The 26063-nt window shown below is 38.2% G+C and overlaps 2 protein-coding genes across 5 annotated transcripts in view; both read right to left on the minus strand.

Annotated features, from left to right (window-relative positions):
- LOC306875011 (uncharacterized protein) overlaps positions 1-26063 on the minus strand; it is a 991916-nt gene that overhangs the window by 914826 nt on the left and 51027 nt on the right. The gene's annotated exons all lie outside the window — the stretch shown is intronic.
- The window catches only part of LOC306875005 (acid-sensing ion channel 1B), a 170786-nt gene that overhangs the window by 3111 nt on the left and 141612 nt on the right, over positions 1-26063 (minus strand). For all 4 annotated transcript variants that reach the window (XR_013784681.1, XM_079425359.1, XM_079425357.1 and 1 more), the window contains 8 exons: positions 20060-20210; positions 15194-15321; positions 11230-11380; positions 8517-8573; positions 8116-8269; positions 4659-4750; positions 2480-2559; positions 298-399 (listed from right to left, as the gene is read on the minus strand). Coding sequence is in view for 3 of the 4 variants with exons in the window: in XM_079425359.1 (XP_079281485.1) it covers positions 298-399; positions 2480-2559; positions 4659-4750; positions 8116-8269; positions 8517-8573; positions 11230-11380; positions 15194-15321; positions 20060-20210 (915 nt within the window). In the remaining variant the exon portion in view is untranslated. The remainder of the gene's footprint in view (positions 1-297; positions 400-2479; positions 2560-4658; positions 4751-8115; positions 8270-8516; positions 8574-11229; positions 11381-15193; positions 15322-20059; positions 20211-26063) is intronic.

The following is a 26063-nucleotide window of genomic DNA, read 5'->3' on the forward strand; positions in this document are numbered from 1 at the left end:
AAACATTACACGGTATGAAGCAATAACTATTTCAAACATAATTTTGTGCATGTGAATTCAGAGAGCCGAAGGTCAAGCTGAGCATGTTGCATTGTGGGATACAGCATCTCATGTAGTATTCTCTGTTGTATTGGCATGTAATATAGTTGGTCTTCTACACATACTGAATACTGCAGACATAGTATGAGTATTATGTAAAATGAGTTGTATGATGGTATGCAATTCTGAACATAGTCTTTATTGTCTGTAAGAATGAGTTTATCAGCCAGCACAGATACTGGTGTGATAGTTACTGACGTGACGCTTTACATCGTCCAAGCTGAGAACGGCTCCTCGGTCGTTGTTGTTGCTGCGCTGGTGTTTCTTCTTGGCGCAATGACACAGTTTGTACTTGATCACCTTTGAAGAGAGAAAACAAACCCATGCATGAAACCTGCTGTTCAGTTCAGACATGTATGCATGGAACTGAAATCTAGGGGGGTTGTAGATGTAAGACTAGCCAAGTCCTATTTGCATCTTGATTCCCAAGTAAAGCACACATTCAGAAAATTTCCAGGAACTCGAAATTTTCTTCTGTCCCCAAATGCTGCTTTTCAAGTGATTGACAGAAACAATATGAAGTACTAGATCTGAGCTCGTAACTGGGGCATTTCCCCACAATTCCCGTGCGGGCCTCCTGACACACAGAACAACATGATGGATGGATGGATGATGTATTGTTTGTTATTGGCTTTTGGCTGTCATGTACCAGAAGTCAGTTTAAACTAGCCAGATTACACAAACACAAATCCTGGAACTGACAGTATTTGTGTCTCATTTCCTGCAAATGACGCCAGCTTCCACCTGCCATATCTGACAGCCTGTCTTCCATCTGTGTCCTAATGTTACGGCAGATACTCAGAGCCTGCTGTTGAGTCTGAACCAGACTCTAGAGACTTTTCACGTGGAAAGTCAATTTATCAAAATTGGTGCATGGCTAGATTTATTTATATTTTCCAAAAGAATGGTTTGGGGTATAAAACCCCCAAATGAAAGCATTATTATGGGAATATAAATCACTAAAAATTGCTAAATAACAAACTGTTGTGGCATGTTCCTCATGCAAAACTTGACTTGCCCAGGCCTTGGTGTCACTACCTTCAAGTTCTCCTACAAGGTTTGTACATACAGATTTGAATATCAAATTACTACATAATGTGTGATTTTGGTCAGAATAAAACTAGCATACTGGGTGGTTTCATATTTCTCTCTTTCTGATAAAGGCATCCCATTTCTCCATTGGGAATGAAAAACCAGCATGAACATTCTGCTAAACATCTCTTTTTGCAAAAAAAAAAAGAAAGTCATACAGGTTTTGAAATTACATTTGGGTAAGTCAGTTATGATACATGTTTTCATTCTTGGGTGAACTATCCCTTTCACATCTCATTATTTGTCTTTCAGCAGACACACTCTGAATGCTTGTGCCTTTGCTTTTGTTTTCCAAAGGCTCATGCGAGTCTGTTGAGCAGAGGTGCAAGTCAGCACTTCCTGTAAAAGATCACGCGATCTGTTATCAATCACTGCCATACAGAGATACCCAAGGAGCATCCGAGAGAACAGACAAGAAAAATAGCTCTCCTTGCATCGCTCTCCTGTTTTTAAAGTCGTAAGTTTTAATGCATAGTAGGATTGGGTGTTTGGCAATACAACATTAAGCAAAATCATGAGTGTTGTGATGATTTATGACTTGCAGGAGCATAGATATTTTTTTTAAAAGTGGCCATATGGTCAAATACATAAAGATTTATACTGAAAATTGTCAAAAGGGGGAATGATATTGCAATACTTTTTACACAACTTCGCCCACCCAAGTGTGTAATACTTCTGCAGATGAGACCAATGGTTATCAGTCACATTCAACATAAGATCTGAGGACAATATTCTTAGCAGAAGTTATGTTGATTAAGATGCTAATAACAGAGTGTGTGCATGCACACCAAAATTATTTCTTCATAATGCCTGAAGCACTGCATCTGCCAACAACATTGAGTCCTCAGCTTGCTTTGAATAAGATTCTAGTAGTTTGCTTCTGCACTTTTCTGCTTGCTTGCCTGCTGGATTGCCTATTATCACATCCGATGACAATTTTCCCAATCAAGAGACAATTCCACCCTTCGCCTTCAGGTATTGATATCTTGAATGCAATCACATCCTGAGCCAAGGCTTGAAAAGTAATAATATATTTACACTACATTCAGATGCTGAGTGTGGTAAAGGGTCCCAAGTGGAAGAAAGCTCTAACGTTAAGAGAGTACAGCTTTTGTGAAGGTCATACCAAAGACAATTACGGGGGAAAAGGAGAATGTGTGGCATTTTGAGAGACAGAAATCTCCACAGCTGTCGAGTTTCAAGGTAATTATCTCTGAAGGGTCTTTAATACATTGAGAAAAGAAGAAATAACAGGTGCAGGTTTGAATTTGAATCATGGAGGTCTTACCTCATACAGATAGTCAAAGAGCTCCAGGATGGTTAAGATACTGGCCCCGATGAACAGACCCATCTGTCCTCCAATGTCACCTGAAATAGTTTAGTTCAGTATTTAGCCACATGAACAAACAAACAAACAAGCTTTGCAATATATTGTGCATAAATGGATTGTAAAATTACAAGCTGCTGTTTGTAATTTTTTTTATGTTCAACACATTTATGGTCTTTATGTTCTCAGTTTAGAGTCACTGTAGTTTGACTTTCTAAAAGTGAAACACTGACTTCTTTTAGGAAAGCTATTAAAGGGGTCATATGATTTCAAGTTTTCCTTTCTCTTTGGAGTGTTACAAGCTGTTCATGCATAGATAAGATCCCTGAAGTCTTAAAACCAAAGAGATATTCTTCATCAAAGTTAAGACTCTGCCACGCCCCCACATGTCTACGTCACGATGTGGAAACATTTGTGTAATGCCGCCCAAATGTTCACGCGAGGAAAGGCGGCGTGGTTTCAGTAACCACAGTAGTGTTGATGCAGCTATGTCAGGGAGACGCTGTGTGTTTCTAGGCAAAAGCACTTTATTTGGCCTTCCGAAAGTATGCATATAGGAATCATTAAGATTACTTACAACAGAACAGCACAACCCAGATGTTATCACAACACATTTTATGGATGACAGTTTCATGAACCTAGGAGAGGAGGTAATTCTGACTTTGCTATGACAATCTGGTGCTTCTGAATCAGCGACTCTATGTTTTGTTATTATTTTAATATTTACTATTGACTGTTCAAATGCGGAATTTTGCGCGTCGTGTGTGAGCGAGAGAGACAGGGTTGTGGTGTTCGGCCAATCACAATGCACTGTGCCAGTTGGCCAATCAGAGCAGACTGCACTTGTCGGAAGGAGGGACTTTGTAGAAAATGACGCGTTTGAGAAAGGCAGGGCATAGAGGAACTACAATAATGTACAGTATTTGAAAAATAATGTGTTGTTTGAACATTAAAGCATGTCAACATTCTGTTACACTAAATACACAAAATAATGATCTTTAAAAAAAGCATCATATGACCCCTTTAACCCTCCAAAACCGAGACAGCCACCCGCGGCTAAAAAATAACTATTGTTTTTAAATGCTTAACTTTTAAACCGCTTATCCTATCAGAATGGTTTAAAAAGTGTCATGAAGCAGAGATTCTCTGCTTTTCGGAGATATTACATTTGTCTCATATTCAAAGGCTCCGTAGTGTATGTGATTATGCCATCACATTTTGACATCATTGATTCGTCAGAAGAAACCAATGCATTTCATCCCTCTAAGCCAAACAGGAAGGATTGTTGATGCTTAGTCCCACCCCCCCCGTGCATGGATTGGTTCAAACGGTCACATATTCAACCAATAAACATAAAACATAGGTTTTGGTCATTTGAATCATTGTTTAGCGTGTTTCTTTGGGAATTTGAACTAATGCAAAGTGAAAGTTAAGTGTGTCGTGCATGCATGAAAACAAACACAATGCACTGCTTGTATTTTTGTTGCACAAGACAATTTTTTCACAACTTGCTGCACTGTTTGTGATGTTCATACTCATAATTTTTTTTTTTAACTGTATTTCGGTTTCCATTTTCTTTACTCCCTAAATGTTGTTTTTTTTGCATACATCTATATTGTTAGTAAAGAAAATAGACCTGTTTTTCACTGAACAATGCCTATAACAATATTGTAATAAATGGCTATAACTTGCTTGGGGAATGTTATATTTAGACAAAATTTTATTTATTAGTGTAAAACACACAGATACAACTTTTTAAAGAAAAAAAAATCCAAACTTCAGGAGTTGAGTACACAGTAAAAAAAAAACATCCAATTATTGCTTATGTTTTTCTTAAAATTCTGGAATTTCGTTAATTCTCAGAGAAAACAAAGGGAAAATTGGGACTTTAAATTAGCTAGACTGGAACTTCAAGTTCTCCTGTTTATAATGATATATGGCACTTGATGCTGACTGCTAGAATAGGTCTGAATAAACAAAGAAAATTACAGGCACGTCAGGTGTCCCAAAAATGTTCTAGGTCTTTTAGGATTAATAAAGCTATTATTTTACAGGGTGAAAGAACACCCGGAAATATCAAATGATAAAGTAATTTCAAGGCTTGTGAATTCATCTTGACATCTCGGAAATCACCGCTCACCAAGAAGGCCGGCTAACTCGTAGGCTTTCTTCTGCTCTATGGTCTCGTAGTTCAGGGCCTCGAAGAAGATGTCCAGCACCAGGATGTTTTCTCTAAAGAGCAGAACAGAAGGGAAAAGTAAAGACTCCCCAAGTGCATTTACTTCCACAAGCCTCCCCATCTTTCGCACCATCCTCCAAGCATCAATACACAATCCCTGCCAGTTTCACAGCATTTAATTTTCTAATCTTCCACTGCTGTAAGCAGATGGTTGGAGTCGATCCAGCAGAGACCTCAGGCCATTTTAGACACAGCTGGAGTTGATTCTGAGCCTATCTGTTACATTTTTGCACATCAAGTAGTGGCACTTTACACTTTATATCATATTGGCATAATTTACTCAACTTCTTAAAAAAAAATAAATTGAGTTTTTAAGAACATTCCTACACATTCACTGCAGATGGTGTGAAAGTTGAATTTTTTTGGTCCCCTCTGAATACATATTAAATGTTTAATTAGGCTACAGGCGACAGCTGCAGTTATTTTATGAATGTTTGCCCAAGCTTTTCAAAGCTACCTAGAAGCCAACAACACTAAAAAGGTTAAACTTAATGGTTCTTTCACAGTAGGTTTATTGAAGAAAAGTACTAAGAATATGCTACTTTAAAATCAAGTAAAAACGCCATCTTCCTCCTTTAAAACCTAGACGTTACATCATCTGGGTTTAAAACATAAGCATCTCTGCTTTAGATTACATTTACATTTAGTCATTTGGGAGACGCTTTTATCCAAAGCGACTTACAATTGGGGAATACAAAAAGCGATTCATCTTGAAGAGGCAATCAGACAGAGGAAGTGCTCGTAACACCAAGTCTCAGTCATTGTTCAAATAAGTACAAGCTAGTAGGTGGAGAGAAAAGATAGAGGGAAAGTTTTTTTTTTTTTTGAGTTTAGGATGAAGTCAAGTACTGCCGAAAGAGATGCGTTTTCAGTTGTTGCTTGAAGGTTGCCAGGGATCCGGCGTTCCGGATAGGGGTGGGAAGATTATTCCACCAGCCAGGAATGGTGAACGAGAATGTTCTGGAGAGTGATTTTGAGCCTCTCTGTGATGGTACCACAAGGCGTCGCTCACTAGCAGATCTCAGACTTCTGGAGGGGATGTAGGTTCGTAATAGTGAGTGGAAGTAGGAGGGTGCTGAGCCTGTGGTAGTTCTGTATGCAAGCATCAGTGTCTTGAACTTGATGCGAGCTGCCACTGGTAGCCAGTGCAAGGAGATGAAGAGAGGTGTAACATGCGCTCTTTTGGGCTCGTTGAAGATCAGTCGTGCCGCTGCATTCTGAATCATTTGTAGAGGTTTGATTGCGTTTGATGGCAGACCAGCCAGAAGAGCATTGCAGTAGTCCAGTCTAGAAACAACAAGGGCCTGGACAAGAAGTTGCACAGCATGCTCTGTCAGAAAGGGCCTGATCTTTCTGATGTTGTGATTAATACATTAATACATAATTAATTTTTATTAATGAACACAATTAATATAATTAACACAAGATTAATACATAACCCTGTTATTGTCAAAGATGAGGGTTAGGCTTAGTAGATGATGGCAGATTTAAGATTACATGTGTTTCATTTCCTATAAGAAACCATTTCTATCTTTGGGAACAAGCAGAAAACTAAATAGAGGCATTCAGCCGGTGCGTTTAGAAGATTAAATTCTCCCAAGTTCTTCAGTAACTTCTCTTTTCCTGTTCTGAATGTAAAATACTGCAAATAATTTACAATTGTTCCACTTGACTTCTCTTTTCATTTTCTAAACGCAAAATACTGCAAATAATAGTTCTTCTCCATTTAGTTCATGCAAATATCAGAAAATGGTTTCATGAAATTTTGATTGTAATTCTTTCACAAATTAATGTTTAGATCAACATGGAACGGCACAACCAATTTCACTGAAGTAATAGTTAACACCTCGGCTGAAGAGTCATTTTATTTTGATAAATTTAGGAACACAATTTTTTCCTTTACAGTGCGTGCATAATTATGAGGCACGTTGATATTCTGATCAAATTCTTTTTTTTCTAACTCCAAACCACATCAGTCTTTAGAACTACCATTAATTTAGCATTTAATCATTTATAAGTGAGATATAATTGTCCACGAAGACTGGAAGAGAAAAACTCCTTATATTCAGGTGTGCATAATTATTAGGCAGATTTTCTTTTACAGATAAACTGATAAATTGTGGTGCTGGAGACTAAATGGTTCCTGATGGTTTCACACCTAATTCTTCACCTTAATTCTTAATCTTTATGCAGTTAACGTGTCTTTTCTTCTCCACCTGTTTTTTTCTGACTGTGCTAACCCTATGAGCATTTCGCTGTCCAATGGTCATGCTTTAACTTTGCAAATTCTAGGGTTGCATTAGTACTGCAACTGCAACGTCATGGGCATTTAATAATTTTTGACTTTCAGTCTGTTAAATCTCTTTTTTTTGGCTCATTTTATCTTAAAAGAAAACCTGCCTAATAATTATGCACATCTGAATATAAGGACTTTTCACTTCCAGCCTTCATGAATAACAGTTTATAGTTTAAAACATGCTGACTTTAATATTTGCCTCTTAGTATATAAATTAACACCCGAACGAGTAGAACTGCCAGTAGAATACGCAGCAAACAAAGAACAGCAACTTTCTTGACCTCCCTCTGTAAATTTAATCAGGATGCATGTTGTTCCAGATGGCTGCGGATGTGGAGATATTTCCTGACATTTCTTAGCGTGTTTGTCAAAGCAGCGATGTGTTACATGTCTGCCATGCTGCTGTCTGGTCTTTAAGCTTGTTCAGATGATTGGCTGGATCTTGCATGAGGGCAGACAAAGATCCTGGTTAATTACGGACAGGGCACTAAACAGCTGCCAATCTGGACAATTAAGCAAGTAGGGCATAACAAACAACCCTAAATTACACAGTTCTTAAAATTGGCAATTTGTTTGTGATTTACTGAGGTTTGTGCTTAAAACATCACCTCAAAAAAAAAAAAAAAAAAAACATTTGCCAACTGCAAGATATATCCTTTGAAAATAAGTAGTTTTCTCTTTTTTTTTTTTTTATTTGTAACTATTTTTTTTATTTTAGGTGTCTGCACAAACTTCAACTTAAGATACAGTTGTACAATGTCAGATTAGCACAACTGTTCAGTGTTTTGGTTTACAGAGATTTCTGATATATCTAGTGCAGTGCTTCCCAAACCTGTCCTGGAGGACCCCCTGCACATTTTGTATGTCTCCCTAATCAGACACACCCAGTTTAGTTCTTGCAGTCTCTACTAACGAGCTGATGAGTGGAATCAGGTGTGTTAGATAAGGAGACATACAGAATATGTGCAGGGCTAGGGGTTCTCCAAGAGAGGTTTGGGAAGCACTGCTCTAGACGATTTTGTAATCAGCACCAGAGACAAGCAACATTTAAGTGGAACTCACGCAATGTACTGCTCCGTCTTGTTGAACTTCTTGGCCAGGTATTTGGCAGAGGCTTTGCTGGGGATCTTAACGAAGGACAACTCTTTGCCGTAGCGCGTCATGTTGCAGGGCGTCTCGCAAACGCAGTAGTCATTGTCTCTTTCCACTAGAAAATCTAGATCCGGAGAAAAAGGTAGAACATTTCTCTTAAACTCAAAAATCCTGGCTGGAGAAACAACGGGACAGATGATGAAGTATAAAAAGGCCTGGGGAAGTGGGTGGTGAGGTCAGAAAGGGGTCATAAATCGAACTGTCCCATCATGGCCTCAGGTTCAGACATCAGTAATGAGGAGCGGATGGGTTCAGCGAGGAGAACTGGCCTCTAGACTGAAACGTTTCAACAGAGGAAGCAAATTTCTCACCTAGAGCCGGATCAGCACATTCCTTATACTGTTCCGGAGTGCAATATGGAGCATCTCCTAAAGACAGAGAAATACAGCCTATATAAGCAAAGAACTAGAAGACCTGCAGAAATATCTACAGTACAGTGCAATTTTATATATATAAATTAATTAGGTAATAAGGCAGGTAAATTGCCATAAAAATGTCACAGTGCAAAAAAATTTAAATGTAAAAAATACAAGTCATAATGGCCAAAACACGTTTTATAATCTTCAAGCAAATAAATAAATTATATATGCGCACACACCCTACCAGTTAAATTGTTTTGGACAGTAAGATTATTTTAATGTTTTTTAAATAATTCTCTTCTGCTTTATCCAGGTACAGCAAAAGCAGCGATATTGTGAAATATTTTTACGATTTAAAATAGCAGCTTTCTATTTGAATATTTGAAAATCTAATTTATTCCTGTAATGCCGATAAATTTTCAGCATCATATAACTCCAGTCTTCTTCAGTGTCAGATGATCCTTCAGAAATATGCTGATTTGCTGTTCAAGAAACATTTGTTATTATCATCAATATTTAAAACAGTTGAGTATATTTTTTTCAGGATTCTTTGATGAAGAAAGATCCAAAGATCAGCATTTCTATGAAATAAAAAGCTTTTGTGACATTACACACTATACCATTAAAAAGCCTGGAGTCAGTATATTTAAATCAGTATATATTTATTATTAAATTATGAAATTATAGAAATTAATACTTTTTAGTTAGAAAGGATGCATTAAATTGATCAAAATGATGATAAAGACATTTATAATGTTACAAAAGATTTCTATTTCAGATAAACGCTGTTCTGAATTGTCTATTATTCAAAGAAACCTAAAAGATGTGCATTTAGCTGTTTTCAAAATAATAATAAATGTTTTTGAGCAGCAAATCAATATACTAGAATGATTTCTAAAGGATCATGTGACTGGAGTAATGATGCTAAAATTCAGCTTTGAAATCACAGGAATAAATTACATTTTAAAATATATTCAAATAGAAAGCAGCTATTTTAAATAAACATATTTCACAATATTACCGTTTTTTGGATCAAATAAATGCAGGCTTGGTAAGCAGAAGATAATTCTTTAAAAACATTAAAAATCTTGCTGTCCAAAACCTTTCGACTGGCTGTGTGGGTGCGTGTCTATACACACACACACACACACACACACACACCTCACCTCAAAAACATAATTTTCTAAAAGTATCTATTTAAATGAAGTATATACAGTATATTAGTTTTTGTGTGCCGTCTTTATGCTGATCTCAATACAAAGAGACAAGAGGATGTTTGTGACTTTATCACAGTAATGAGAATCTAATGAGAAACATCATTAAGAATAATGAGAATTAAAAACAAACCCTAAGGTAAAATGCCCACATTCATTAAAGTGATGAGAAATGGGTTTAATTGTGATGCAAATAATAGTTACTTTACAAAATCGGCCCCATTTTCTTCATGCGTAATGCATTTTCTTATTATCTGCTTTTGATTTTGGGGTGAAATAAAAGCTGAATGGTTTTTTTGTGCAAGTTTGCCTTTAAGAAAAGCGTGTGGATAAAGAACAAAAGATGTGCCGCGGAGAGAGAAGAACACAATGTTCTGGCTAAAGGTGAAATGAAACAGCCTCTGTATGTCTGTTAATTAAAACGTGTCGCCGTCCATCACGCCGTTGTTATCAGCTCTGAACGTCTCCTGAAAAATCAGATTTCCTCTTTTAATTAATTGTATTTATTCAGGTTTTGAAGTTTCCTCGAATAGCTCAAGGACTCTTGCAGAGAGAGAAAGAGTGCATACAATCGATGAGACACTGAATGAAAAAAAAACGTCTGGACCACGTAAGCTACAAAATTAGAGTGTTCTTGTAATAATGAGCTATTTTGTTTATCAACAAGGCTCTGTTAAAATCAATGAAATCTCTAGTTATAATGAAAAAAAGGTCTACAAAACTACTGTCTGTGATGTTCCTGTTAAGTACAATATTGTCCACATGCAGTGAAGACAGCTTTGTTTATTATAACCAGAGAATTACAGTTTTGTCACAGCGTAGATGGCATTGAAGATACAGCAAATTCCTGTTTGACTCGGCTCAGATCTGGGTAATGACAAAGTCTTTAGAGATGATCAGAGGGCCGTGTTTCAAACGGACGTACAGGACTCAGTGGGGTACTGGATCCTAACAGGGCTGAGTGAAATTATGTTTTAAAGTAAGTTAAAATCCTCTTACTTTCACTTAGCCAAAAACTAGCAACTAGAATTCAAGCAAGACGACATGCTAAACAGCTTTAGGGGCACATCAAGGGTTTAAAATCATCATAAGCTTAAAAAGCAACAGCTGTTAGTTCTGAAAAGGAATAACAAACCTCAAGCAATTAATTTGTTAATTCATTAAATAACTGCTGGGCAGAACACACCAATCTAGTAGAGACACTGAAAAACGATGAGACTGTGGGAAATTAAATTCTCACAAACTTATTTCATTGTAGCCACTACTTTAAGATTTTAGGGTGTTTAATTGAGAATTAGGCTACAGAATAAAACCAAAATGATGAATTTCAGGAGAAATATTGGTGCTTTGTCTGTTGGTTTTCAGAAGAGAATAGCACAAATAGATTTATAACACTGCAGACATCATTGATACATTACTGCGTGTGTGTGTGTGTGTGTGTGTGTGTTTACCGGGCATGTGCACCATGCGGCAGTTGCAATTCTCCACCAGATATCGTGTCTCGCAGTCGATGCGGCAGGCGGTGATACTGTATGTGTTGAAGAAATCAGAGTCCATGGGTGTTGCCTTGCAGTCGCCCCATGGAGGAGGGAGATATGTCAGCTACAAGACAGAAAGAAATACCAATAGTATCTTGTTGAATCTCTTACATGAATTCATTATAAATATAATTATTTAAAACACTTTGCCAAATAGCTCAATACAAATATTGCTCCTCACATGGAGTGTACAGGAGACTCAAATCATAATGGCTTCCAACCGAGTTTGACATTAATGGGTTAGTTCACCCAAAATTTTAAATTAGCCTGTGATGTTCTCACCCTCAATGACGTGAAATAAAGTGCACGCATCCGTAATAAAACGTCCCTCACACGGCTCCAGGAATAAAGGCATCCTGTAGTCAATCCATGCATTTTTACAAGATAAATATCCATATTTCAAATGTAATATTTTTTCTCACTTCCGCTGACTGTGATATGCGGAAGCCGTGCAGGCGGATGACGTAGGATGTCGGCATCATGCGCGTGCCTCTTTGGGTTGTTTTTAACCCAAGGGCTGGGTAACACTAAAAAACTACCCAAACATTGGGTTGTTACATTTGACCCAGGGGCTGGGTAACACAAAAACTACCCAAACACTGAAAAAATAACCCCAAAAAATTACCCAAAAGGCTCAACCCAGGCATTTGGTTAAAAAAAAATAACCCAGGATTTTTTTAGAGTGTATATAAACCTAGGACGCTTCAAGGGTGAGTACATCACACGCTAATTTTCATTTTTGGGTGAACTAACCCTTTAACATGTTGTTAACAATTTAAGAATATTAATCTAATAAGCATAAATATTCACAATTCCAACTTTTTAATATCAATATTAAATTAAATCTAGGAATTTATATTGAGGTATGCTGACATCTCTCTAAAGCTGAATTATTTAGTATACATGCAATGCTGCAGTCAACCAAACAAAGTATCTTAAAAGGCTGCATAATGTTTCTGCATACATTTCGGTACAGCCTTTCCAAAAAGTCTATTTGTCACATCACTAGGTTTTGGACAACGCTATAATCCCTGAAGACACCTCACTATCAGCTTGAGAAATGCGCACACAAGTACACTATAAACAAACAAATGCTGCACATGCACTAAAAATACACACACAAGCTTCCAGACAGAAAAGGTAAAGCAAGCTAATGCTTGACGCAACATTACCGCATATAAATTCACTATCTATAAATGTCCTACGTGAAACCTTAGAGGAAAGTTTCAGGTTCAAAACAATGCAAGCTTTACCGACAGCATCTGACATGTTGACTTCGCCCCGAAAACTAGAAAGCTGGCAACATAGGCAGCATTTGAAGGCATTATAGATGGAGCCTTGATGTTAAAACTGTTCTGAAAGACAGACTGCATTATTATGCTGCCTCCTAAGATACCTTGTTTTGGCATGAATCCAATCCCAGAATGCAATGCAACCAGCTCAGTAGGAAAATAACCGTTAAAAATAGCTCAGCCTTATTAAAAATGGCAATTTTACCCAAATTTTGTGCATGGTCTATATTTTTCCGCTTGTCAGGATATTGCCTTGGCAGCATGCTAATGTCAAACTCTGGACTGTACAGCAGTACTACTACTGCTTTCCACAAGTGCTAATGCAACATCAATTATGTGAGGTGGATGTCAGTGACTAATGAATCTGGCATATTCTATAGAAAGCCTCATTTACTCAAAGTTGTGTTTGTGATTAAAAGAAGAACAGTGACTTAATTTTAAGAAAATAACATAGCTGTGTGGACATAGAGCAATAACATTTTCCTGTTGAGTATTGATTGGCAGATAAACAAAATAATCAAACAAAACCACATTTTTGACACGATACCTATTGGTATAGTATTACGAATTCACTTTAAGTTAACTACATATAAACATTATATCTGCCACACAGTCAGAGAGTCCCATCCATTAGCAAATACAGTTGTCAATCCCAAACGCTGACTGTGTGAACCATGGTGAGAGCGAAAGACAGAGATAGATGCTAATCCTGTAAAAGCCAGTGACATTGCATCTTGGTGATGCATCTAGAGACGGAGGCTTGATCTTTGTGTAAGAGGAAAATAAATGAGGGGAGATGTTACTGAAATCAATCCACTGCACATGGGAGACGCAGTGACCTCCAATTACAAGAGCAGAGAGCCGTCTTTGCATATCAACCACCTTTCTGTCTGTCTTCATCCAGTCAGATCGTCTGCCCATCTCTTTGACTCTTATTTATCGATCACATACACCTTAATTTTGCCTGTTTCTTTCTCTTGCAGAAACAAAGCTGCCGTTTTTATGTCATGATGTGGCCTTCATGAAAATTAAACATGGATTCTGAGAATACTATAAATAAATATTTATTCCAGACAGTATGATCGACTCATGTGTCGGTTGTTCGCTCTCATTTGAAAATCAAATCATGTTTGTGAATGTGGGAGACCAAATTTATTCTTGGGTGAATCTCACAAAGCTGTCCACATCATATCTCAGCCCAAAATCAAACAAAAAACAGAAAATTATATTTTAAATAGTGAAAATGAAGTCTATTTTATGAAAAAGAGATTTTTTTTTTTTTGCATTTTGACATTGTTCATTACTATTAAGCACATTTGCACCATGTATTATCATTGCTAAAGTGTGAAAGTCCAGTTATTCCCAATGATTTCCAATTTAAATCAATATTAAAGGCAGTTACTTCTACTATGACGAACGGATACTAATATATATAAACCCACTTTTGAGCAGAACTATGGATTCAAATCTCAGTTGACAGTTTTAACAGCTGAGCCCAAGCCTCTATTACCAATTCAAAAACATCTCTTTAGAACTAGTAACGTTGAGTTGCTTCATTGAAAACTTATTGTATTACTGTATTAAAAGCTCACTGTATTATGTAGAGTATTATGAAAGCGAGATGGACTGAGGGAGTGTGATTACCTGCATAACACCATCAGCTCAATCTCATATTCACAATAAAACATTAGTTTGAATGTCCGCTGAGGAAAGAGATATCTTTGTCAGTACAACAAAGGATGACTTTGTCAGCCTTTCATCTGTTAAGGGTGATTTCTGATGACAGCGCTACTCAATGCATTTGTTGGCTGCATCTTAGAAGGTTGTTGAAAGTAAAAATAACTTCCTTGATTAAAATTTCAATCTCTTTTAATATAAAAGTCTTTGCTGCTGACTCACTCATAAAATTAATGTTAAATAAAATATAACGTTATGAGATTTTGACCTAAGCCAAAACTCTTTGCTCTGGAACAAATAATAGATTAATGAGACCAACGACTGCCCTGTTAGATTTACCCAAAGCAAATGATATCTCATGTTTAATCACTATAGAGACATCAGAGCCAGCAGCAAATTCCAGAAGATCTGGCTGAGGTAAGGCTGCTCTTGGCAGGTTTATGAGCGCTGAATGACCACTGACACCCTGGAGCCCTGGATTTCCGAAAACGTTGAAGCAAATTTTCCAATCCATGTTATCTTTATTAACAAACTGCATATTTAAAGTCTAAACAAGTACATTCTCACCCAAATACAGTGGATCATGACACTCGCTGTGAGAAATACCACAAGTGGAGAGATACAAACAGTGAAACAGTTGGAGTTCTGTTATCACTGTAATATCACTCACCCAATCAGAAAGAACTGTTGTATAAATTACATGTATAGAAAATTTGATTTTTCTGCATTACACTGACGAGAATTCATGTTCAAAATGTGCTTCATTAGCATCAAAATAATGTCTCAATATTAATCAGAACATTCAGAAATTTAGTCACTTAAACAACAGACTGACACAATCGCAGTCCTGTACATTTTTGAGACGATTCCAGCACCAAGAAATTTACAAAAAGAACAATGATTTGTACCCGCTGTTCTTGGCAGGAGACGAACGTCTGGAAGCCTGGAGCTACTCCGAATCCCAGCTGATCAATAAAAGGTGGTTCATCCTGCGTGTGGATCTGCACTTTGATTCCTGCCTCGAAAGACGTCTCATCTGTGAGAGAGAAAAAGAGACGTGAAGACTGGGACATGTACTTAATGCAGTGTCTCAGAAGAACAGATGATATCAGATCATATGTGCTGTGCTTATATCACAGTATCAAACAGTCTCAAGTTGAATGAACCCAAGAGGCTTTTTCATTGACAAAGTAAAAGAAAATCATGACAGTGGATAAAGAAAATGTGTTTTCTTCACAACGTGTGAAAATCGGTGCTTGTTCACCAATTTCAAATAGGCAAACACCACTAATTAAACCAAATTAATCTTAAAGAACCCAAAAACATGACTACAAAAACTTCCTGAAATACTTAGTCACTATAACAATAAATCAATGCAATAATGCTACAAACAAGGTCAATTCTAAAGAAGGGATGATTGTAAATAATATTAGTTTTTCAAATATAACCAACAATAATCAAAATATGAAGTCAAAAATAAGAGTAAAAGTTTCTCCACCACAAGTTTCACAATAAGACTTTAAGTAAACGTGGATAGTTTTGTTGATAATTGTACACCTTCACCATCTACAAACCTATCATCATAGTTTTCTTTCGTTTTATGTTATCTTCCTACTTGGCCCCAAAGTCAAAGATGGGAATTAAGAATGTCCCACCTCGAATATGAATACAAACGGTGCATAAGACCATAACAACACGTCACAATTGTGATAAAACATTGTGAATATTGCAACAAATGAGCTTGAGTTCAAACATTTGGTTCTCAACGAGAGACATTTGCAGGCATATTATATGCACAACACAAATTAGGAAACAGGAAATCAACACTATTAAAAATGAAAAAGACATCAGGCAATATGACAACAGAACAAACCAGAAACAACATTAAAAACCATGACACTGACAGGAAGAGAGATCTTTATATACTAGTCTCAAGGCATTACAAACAGCTTCACGTCTGTAATGTTTTGACATTTAGCCATGTGTTATCCTCAGACTGTACACGGGAATAATCCTCAGGTTTCGAGACGCGTCTCTATAGACAGCTAAACAAACATCAGTGTTAGCACAGATTGTAGGCTGACTTTGACACTACCCGGTGTCATTTAAATACTTTAAATCAGTATATGACTAAATGTCTAAATGCTGGCTCTCTTTCACAGCCTGCTAGACTTTCATGTAGCCCACAGAGCGGTCCACATGTGTAACTACTAATGACTACTGTTACAAGTGTAGTTCCCAAGCACATCCTCTATGAGCACACAGAGGAGTTACGGATGTCTCCCACCTGCTTTATCACCATTTTCGCCTTTTAAACATCTGCTTAATGATAATTAACGCACAAACAGAAAAACATGCGGGAAATGATCCAGCCGACTCACAGATGCCCCGTTTCATGAATTGTATATTAGCAGATCATCTAGGGCATCATCCAGCACTCAGACAGAATGAATTCAAAAGTTTTACTATCAAAACCAGGCCTTGTTAAACTCAATTCCAATTAAACTCAAAACTCAATTTTACAGTGTAAACTCTGGACTAATGTTCTTATTTGCATATTTACAAGACTGGACAAGTACAGGGAGAGATGAAAAATCTGAGACCATGTTGAAAATCTGGGATTTATTCCCTTTTAAACCTTTCATTTAAAGTCTTGCCGAAATATTCCAGCACTCTAGTTTCATGTTGTACCACTTCGGTATGTAATTCAGGGTCAGCAGGGCTTTATAACCCAGGGTTAAAAGTAATGCTAACCCCTTTTCGAAAGTGTGATACATGGGTTAAAAAGATGTTAACCCAGGGTTAAGTGCAGTGTGAAAAGCCTTAGAGAGAAAACAAAGAGAGAGCAGTGCAGAGTTTCTGGAGAAGTCTGGCATTGTCAAGACTTCGAGACAGCTGCTCTGTAATTACAGAGAAATCCAGTCAGCTGTGGAAGAGATTTCAGGACAGCGTTCACCCGAGTAACCAGAGTGCTGCTTGGAGGATGTGATTAGATATCGGAGACCTTCGAGAGCCCCTGGCGTTTGGACAAATTTGAAGGAGCGAGAGCAGAACTCCTCTGGAAATCACAGCATTATAAAAACAATCTCTGTAAATGTCGGGTGGTGACACAGGCAGGTGCGCAAGGGTTTCCCATCTACCCCCTCTCTCTTTTCAATTAGGGAGGCGTAGAGAGGTTAAACTGGTCCCACTGAGAGACAGAAGCGAGTGAGGTTCACTTCCTAGTCTGGACGCATCACATCACTTGTAATTGGGTTGCAGCTGTAACGTGTGTTTGTGCATTTGATGAATAGGATCTGGCCTGACGTCACTTTCTGCATTTTGAGTGCTCCAAACTGATTGAACTTTACCGGAAAGGTCACAGACATTTTCTCCTCGCAGCATTCTGACCTTCTGCTGGCAAACATGTCTAACGGCTGCTGTTGTTGTTTACTGCAGTGTTGTGCTTGTTCATTTTTTTAAGCTCGATCTGATAATCTGTTGTTCTGGGTGTTGACCTGGTTTTTATGGTGGTCTACAGCTATGCTCCAAAACCTAGTGAGCTCCACTTGGCATTTTAATGCATCATAGGCATAATTGTCGCCTTCTAAAATACCTAAAGCCTGTGTTATACTTTCCGTGTGCGAGAGTCCGCTAGGGTATGCTTAATGTAAAAAATCGTCATCGGAGGGTGTGCGCGGACATCCGCATGCCTCCCATTTTTTGTGACCGTGCTCAGTAGGCTACAAAAGCACCAACTGTGCATGTGCAGGCTGTGTGAAGAAGCCCGTTGATACCCGAACCTGTACAATCCATCAATAAAACAATATAAAGACAGCCAGATGTGCAATAACTTTGGGCAATTGTTTGTTCACGTTTACTGTTCAAGCCGATCTACTGCGCATGTATGGAACACATCCAGGAATCTTTCGGTAGTATAAATACAAGTATCCCGCGTCCGCGCTGTCCATGTACAGATTGCTCATGCGGAAAGTATAACACAGGCTTAATTTTGTCAAAATGATTTGTTTGCATCATTGTTGCAATTCCAGAATAAACTACAATAATCTCAGTGAAAAACCATTCAATATGGTGGACGAGTCAAGACAAGTGGTTTAAAGGGGTCATATAATACGATTTCATCTTTTTAACTTTTGTTAGTGTGTAATGTAGCTGTGTGAGCATAAAAAACATCTGCAAAGTTACGAAGCTCAAAGTTCAATGCAAAGGGGAAAAATGGTCTTTTACAGAATTAGCATAGCATTGCCTACAGCGAACGGCTGGTAAGGGACTACAACGAAATAATTCCAGGTTAGTGACATCATAAACCCAGATAAACCCCGCCCCAGGGAACATGCAACAAAGGGAGCGAAGCCATGCTGCACTGCTTTAGAAAAGAGGAAGAAAACTAGGGGTGCACGTAAAAATCTATTCATATACTGTATGAATAGCAATTCTGATTCTAATGGATTCACAAGTTTCAAAATCAGTGTTCTAAATCAGTGGTTCTCAATCCTGTTCCTCGCATCGCTCTGCTCTGCATCTCTCTCTCATTCAGATCAGCTCCAACAATGAACTGTTCCATTTATACACTTATATTCACATAGCTATGACATGCGTTAAACATGGACGCGCATGCGGTTGCTTAACCATGATAAAATGTATATTAAAAGCTAGCATAAGTAGTAGCATAATAACAGCGTATCTAAAAGTATGAGACAACAACAAACAAAAAAACACAGGCCTACCATTAAAAGACGTGCTTGCACAGGTACTGCATGATCCTCTTCACTAATATCCTCTGCGTCTCAAATCGGGCTCAAATTGATAAGAAATATAGACGACATCATTGTTTACAATACAACCGGAGCACATGCTGTTGAGGTGAGGGGCGGGACATTCAGAGGACGTTCACAACACACTGGGCCAGCTAACCAATCAGAGCCCATCATGTATTTCTGAGGGAGGGGCTTCATAAAAGCACGTTTATCAGAGGAAGGACATAGCGGTGTGAAAAAGGCAAATTATGTGAAAAATAATGCATTTTAACAAACGAAGCATTAGCACATGCTAGACTGCACCCCATAAACACAATCATGCCTAGAAAAAAAAACAGTCAACCACACCTTTAATCTAATAAAAACAACTTATTAGCCTATATTTGTGTCAATATTAACAACATGCTTACATCAAATTAGTGTCAATTGAGAGTTGAACTGAACATTTCAAATCGGTTGCTATCTCAGTTAAGATGCTGCTAAGATGCCCGCTAGCAGTATTTTTTTATGGATTTGAATTGATCCTGTCCTTGGAGGTGAGCTTTGTGACATGAATGTTAATTTAACACTTCATTCACAGTCTGTTCAGTTTAACCTGTTGATTAATATTAAAGACAGAGAGCCAGTCTAGCAAACACAGATTAATCCTAAACTAAACCCTCATAAGCAGATTACTGACATTTAGATGGCTCAGGTGATGGCGATTATGCAAATCTGCCTTGAAGATTAGGTGGAATCCCAAGAGTTTCTCCTGGAATCATTTTAGGAATAAGGAGTGTAAAACTAGAGATCTGCTGGATCAGGATCTGAAAAAAATTTAATTGCTCAGGAGACTGAACGAATCCAGCTAAATGCAATGCAAGTATCAGCTCTGTCTCAGATATTTCTCCTACAGTTCTTTAGGAGAAATAAAACCAGGCACAAACGAAGCAATTGTTAACATTTGGGCTGGTTAATATTATGGGATCTCATCTGAAACTGAAGACACATGAGATTACTTGGGTTAATGAGACGTACCAGTCTCTCCCCACACAGGCAGATACTCGTCCTGCTGGATATCCAGCATCAGCTCCAGCCCATTTCCCATCCCTCCTTTCATGGTGATCAGCAGTGGCCGTCCATCCTGTCCAGAGTTGAAGGTGTAGCATTTTCCATAGCGCGTGAAGATCTGAAAAAAACAAAAAAACAAACGGACTTTAAACACATTGTTTTTAATGCATGAATTTCAACTTCCGTTTAGAAAAACTTAAATCAGAAAATTAACATTGCACTATTATCACTTTTAGAAAGCAGGCAATAAGCAGAATTATGTTTAAAGGCATGTTTAAAATTATGCTAAATAATATATAATTTAGATATAATTAATCAAACAGAATATTTCCAAATGCCCTTTATAAATCTTAATAGAAATATCTCTAAATAGGAATGACCCAGTTGTGCTTCCGGCTAAAATCAAAGTCTTTCAAGTCAGGTTTCAGGAAATCATTTGATTAATTACAGCATCTCTAAGCCATGACTTGATCTACACTGGGGCAGAAGGGGCTCATCCAGCTAGTCTTAATTGAAACTGAACTAATGGACATCTAATCAGATCAGAGTCAGCAGGATATGGAAAGCATGGCGCTTCAGAAACTCAACTGCTCCTCGCTGCAGGAGAACCTGATTACCATCGCGGACAAATGAGAAAAATTCAGTGTAAAGGAAATGAAAAGGCCACATCTTTAGAGAACTTAGTGACACTATTAAAACGGTAGCGGCTCTCCAGGAAATCACATCTCAGAAATAAATGCAACATGTGTCTGGATACAGACAGCCATCTTTACCTCTTTCTCTTTGAGAGAGAAACCTTTCAATGCCAAAGAAGGATGTGTCGGAAATCAGTTGGCGTGTGATGAAATGCTGCAGAAGCCAATGCACATGCACATATTCACAGATGGAGCGCTTATATAAATACACATCCTGGCAAAGATAGCAAAAAAGAGAAACTGATTCTGTTCTGAGACGGTTTCTTTAAGATTCTAGACAACCATGAGTCAACAACTATCATTTTTACCACGTTTTTAAGAAATGCCAACACTGACGCATTTGAATGAATCACACAGTAAAAGAATTGGCAGCACAAGGTCAATTAGCATTTCAATTTACAAACAGTAGTCCACATTTTATACTTACAAAATATATTTTTTCAACAAAATGTTTTTACAAAAAAGTATTATAATTATACAGAAAACTCTTAACAAATGCCACATAAACCACAGAAACGTCCGTAAGGCATAAAACATGATCAAAGGGCATCAAAAATGATCCAAACAAATGTATATGGCAATGACCCAGTAACAAATGCTAATTCAGTAAACTGCCCTGAAATTCTCTACTGATGCCAGAACAGTGGGCAATCATTATTGATGAGACCTCATTGTTGTCCATGCCTCAAAACCTTGTATGTTTCTGACCTAGACAGCATTTTGGGCCATTAAAGAGTCATTTTCAACTTTCAAAAAGCACACAAGATGCCCAAAAGGACATCCACTATAATGTTTCTAAAAGCTCTTGCCTCTTCCAGACAAACATATTTAAAAGCATCAGAACAATTGTTCCCTTTTGCCATTACCGACAATAAGTGCTCCAGAGCTTCTTCTACATCTAAACTACTCCTGATGAGATGACAGCATCTAAAGCATTTAGCAAACAGAAGCGAGGCAGTTGCCAAGACGAGAGAGCTGCTGTGGTAACTGTGGCAACACAGCGTAGTTGGCTAGGGTTGTGATGACCTTGGGACGCAAGAGAGTCGATGCTAGTGGAGTCTTTCTGAGAAACTTCATAATGAAGTCCCCTCAACGAGGCCATGGGCCCATTGAGCACAGATAACTGCATGTTATTTTGAAAGAACGTGCCGTCGCAAGGACCTTTATATGCTAACGGTGCTTTAGAAAATATTTACAATAGCCGAAAGGCTTCACACGCCGGAAAATGAATCAGGAACACACTGTATGTGCTTGACTGGAGTATTTTTCCAGTTATTTTGAGAATAGAAACTAATTTGTTTATTTGTCAGAATTTATAAAATGGTGTCCTTGAAATACCTTGTGTTCGGGGTTTGAGCACATTACTAACCCATAAATGAGAGACAAATGACCAAACAACGCTATCTAATAATGCATTCAAACGGAGCGCTAAAGTGTGTTAAATTATTAGTGCCAAAGCTGGGCCACTGAGTGTCATCAAGCATCTTGTGTGCCTCTGCTGCATTAATACAAGAGAACTGCCTCCACTGGGGCTGAAGACATCAATAATACATTATCATTTCTGCCCTTTGTAACAGGACATTATGAAAAATGAAACTACTTTAAAACTTTCTGGCCGCTGAGGGGAGTTTGAAGGAGCGAGGCGCTCTGATCTCCCAGTAGGACGCTGTCAGTTGGCAGACTCTGTTCAGAGACTCAGTTGACTGGAAAGGAATCACAGGGGAGGAGCGGAGAACTTACAGGCTTAATCAGCGATTTCTTTGAAAATAAAACCAGCCAAGAGAACTTAAAGCAATGAGAAATGGTCACATCATCTTAAGAACTAGATAAATATTATGCAAATTGCATTAAATACAAAATATGCATTCAGGGCCTAAAAAACTTCTTTCCATATGTGCCAACATTGAGTATAGTAAGCTTTAATACAGCATGTTTAATGCTTCTCATAGCTATGTGAAAAATATCTGTGTCTATACACAAAGTTTATAATTGGACCACAGTTCATTGGAGCTGATGAGCAGGTAAGAGAGAGAGATGCAGAGCAGGGGGACGTGAGGAACAGGATGAAGAATTACTGCTTTAGAACATTGATTTGGAAACTTGTGAATCCATTAGAATCATTAGAAGACAGAATCGCGATTTATATATGAATAGATTTTTTTCGTGCACCCCTAGTTTTGACGGCATGGCAAAGACTCGCATCCTTTGCTGAATGTTCCCAGGGTGGGGTTTATCAGGGTTTGTGACATCACGAACCCGGGAAGTAACTTGTTGTAGTCCCTATGAGCTGTTTTTGTAGGCATTAAACTGCCATCATTTTAAAAGACGATATCTTTGTTTGCATTGAACTTTCAGCGTCCTAACTTTACATGCTCAAGTAATTTTAAACCATTCCAGTGAGAGAGAAGGCATAAGGGAACACGATTTGTTACTCGAGCACTGTTTTGAATGCACACACGAAACACACGCAGAGAGGTGCATTTCAGACTGTGCGCGAACAAGGAACTGAATCCTCTTTCATACACATACACATTACAACAAAATACCCATCTCAACAATCATTCTGGTAAATGCAATCAGTTATGTCTTAACTGAAAGAAAACAGCTGAGAAAGAAATCAGATGTGTATCCTCGTTTTGGATCTGTCTTCAAGGGACAGCAGCCTATAGATACCTGCTTCTGTCATTAATGCCAATTAAACAACAAAACACAGCTTTGACGAAGATTCATCTAATTAATACACTTAATTACTACATTTATGTACCTGAATACTGCAACCTTATTTTATTTGTAATGTTGTTCTGTTGTATTTATCTCTGCTTAATTTGTGTATTTGTTCTTATTGGCTGATTTCTTTCTCAGCTGTATTTATATTTTTATGTATTTATGTTTTGGAATGTATTGTTGGCTGTGTTTCTGATTCGTGCTGCATCTAAATTGCCCGTAAGGGATCTTAATAAAGTTTGACTTGATTTGTTCACTTGTCTTTAATCAACTTTCTTAGTTAGGCTAGTGATTTTTGCAGTGGTATTGAAGTAGTACTTTGCTTTAAGTAATAAATGGAAAACAAAGTTACATTGAAATCCGAAAAACGTTGCGATCCGTGGTTTTAAAAAAACATGATCCGAACTGTGGGATTTGTGATCCGTTGAGCCACTAGTAACAGAGCCATTAAAACAAATTGATTCGCACACAGCTTTTATCCAATAGTTGTACAAGCTTTAAATGCCTCAGGACTAATGTGAAGAAATGGTTGTGTATTTGCACTTGTTTTTTTTATGGGTTTTGTGCAATTTTTTGGAGTGTAAGTGGGTGTGTGCATTTTTTTTTTTGAACGAGAGAGAAAATTTTTGTTTGGACTGATGGACAAATGACAATAAAGGTATTCGTATTCATATGCGTAGTTCCCATTTTATTTACTCTACGAAATACATATTTGATACTTGGGGAATTTTGGACATTGGGTGCATCTACAGTCAGGTGTCCAAAGTTCTTGACTTTTATTAGTGAACAATAGGGATGAACGATTAATCGCATGCTATTGTCATGCGCATCTCGTTAGTAAAGCCGGTTCTTTAATTAGCGGTAAATCTCCATCACCTGCTTTCAGATGGAGCGGCATTTAATACACGGAGCTGTAGTTCGCGGACAAGCCACGCAAAATCGCGTTCATAATCGAATGCGATTTATCAGCGATTATGAACACGATTTTGCGTGGCTTGTCAGCGAACTACGGCTCAGTGTATTAAATGCCGCTCCATCTGAAAGCAGGTGACAGAGATTTACCGAGATACGAGATGCGCATGACAATAGCATGCGATTAATCGTGCAGCCCTAGTAAACAATATCACTGAAACACTGAATATGTATTAGCACATATCTAACTAAATGCATGAGCAATTATTGTAAAAGGTGAACCATGATCGGTCCCATTACAGGTGTCAGTTTTTTAATATTCACACCTAAAAACTAACATTTATCAACACAGAAAAGGGGTAGAAGTTGATGCAAAAGTCTATCATGAAATATGAAGAGTGCGGAAATGCTGACAGATGATTTTGAATTCCACATTGTTCTTTCTCGTGCGACCTGAGACATAAAAAAGCTATTGTTTATTTATTTAATGCCTTCCTCTGCATGCCTCCAACTCCACAAAGCAATTTCACAATCCACCTTACACAGCAGGGCTAGAAATAGAAGACAATACGTCACTATTAGCTTCCACTTCACCGTGATAGGAGGAAGACTGCTGAAGAAGACGCGGCTCCAGTGTCTCGCGAACGTGACTGATATACCCATCACTACCGATCAAGATCAGCACAATGACAGTAGCGCCTTCTGAAATGAATAATTCACTGAGGCCCAAATAGCACTGTGCCGCCCGCTCAAGGGCTCCCCATGCACCATGGCGAACTCCTAGCAAGCTGAAGCCGTTTGTCAGAGTTGTCAAACGACTTTGATTGCAAAGCTTGCGTGTCTAATAAGCTGCACAATTCACTGTCCGTTTTGCCGTGGCTGGTGGCTCCAGATGTACGATAGCTTTGCGCTGTCATGACGGATCAGATCAATGCTGCTGAATCGGAAAACGATGAAATTATAAAGGAACACTGAAGCCAAAGTCAAGCTGTTGAACATGTCGCCTGCTTTCCTGATCCACATATGGCTTAATTTGTGAAATGTGGGTGGAATATAGTGCAAAAGACGTATGGACTACTTGTATGGTGTATGTCATTTTAAGGGTTTAGAACCACGAGGGTGAGCAAATGAAAAGCTAAGGCTTCAGTTAGAACAGCCTGTGGTCTCTGTTTGATCTCAAAGGATAGACTGAGAAATTCACTGGATTTTGTGAGTGAGTGTTTGTCAGGTTTGAGAGGTCGTTGTTCCCGGTCTGACAGCGATCAATACTGGCACAAAGATGACCACGGGGTGTGCCTCAACTCGACTTGGCCACAAAAATCAATACCGGTTCCTCTATTGACAGCAAGTCGCACACATCGACAGCAGACTCAGTGATGTAATGGAGCGGTAATATGGCCAATTTAAGACCACCAGGACTGCTAAAGGGGTTACGATTTATCTGTCAGTGGCCTGCCTGTGGACAGGAACACAGGCTCCAATCTCTCAATGTCGTCTCTGCTCAATCTCTCAAATAGGTCTCCACACTGGACTCCAGCCTTTGGAGCCAGTAAAGGCTCATTGATTCTCAATACGATCCAATCTATCTGCAGCAGACACGTAGCTTTTTCCTTGAGATGTCCATCCTCATTCAAATTCTC

This window comes from Barbus barbus (assembly GCF_936440315.1).
Source record: "Barbus barbus genome assembly, chromosome: 9".
In the NCBI taxonomy this organism is placed as follows: Eukaryota; Metazoa; Chordata; class Actinopteri; order Cypriniformes; family Cyprinidae; genus Barbus; species Barbus barbus.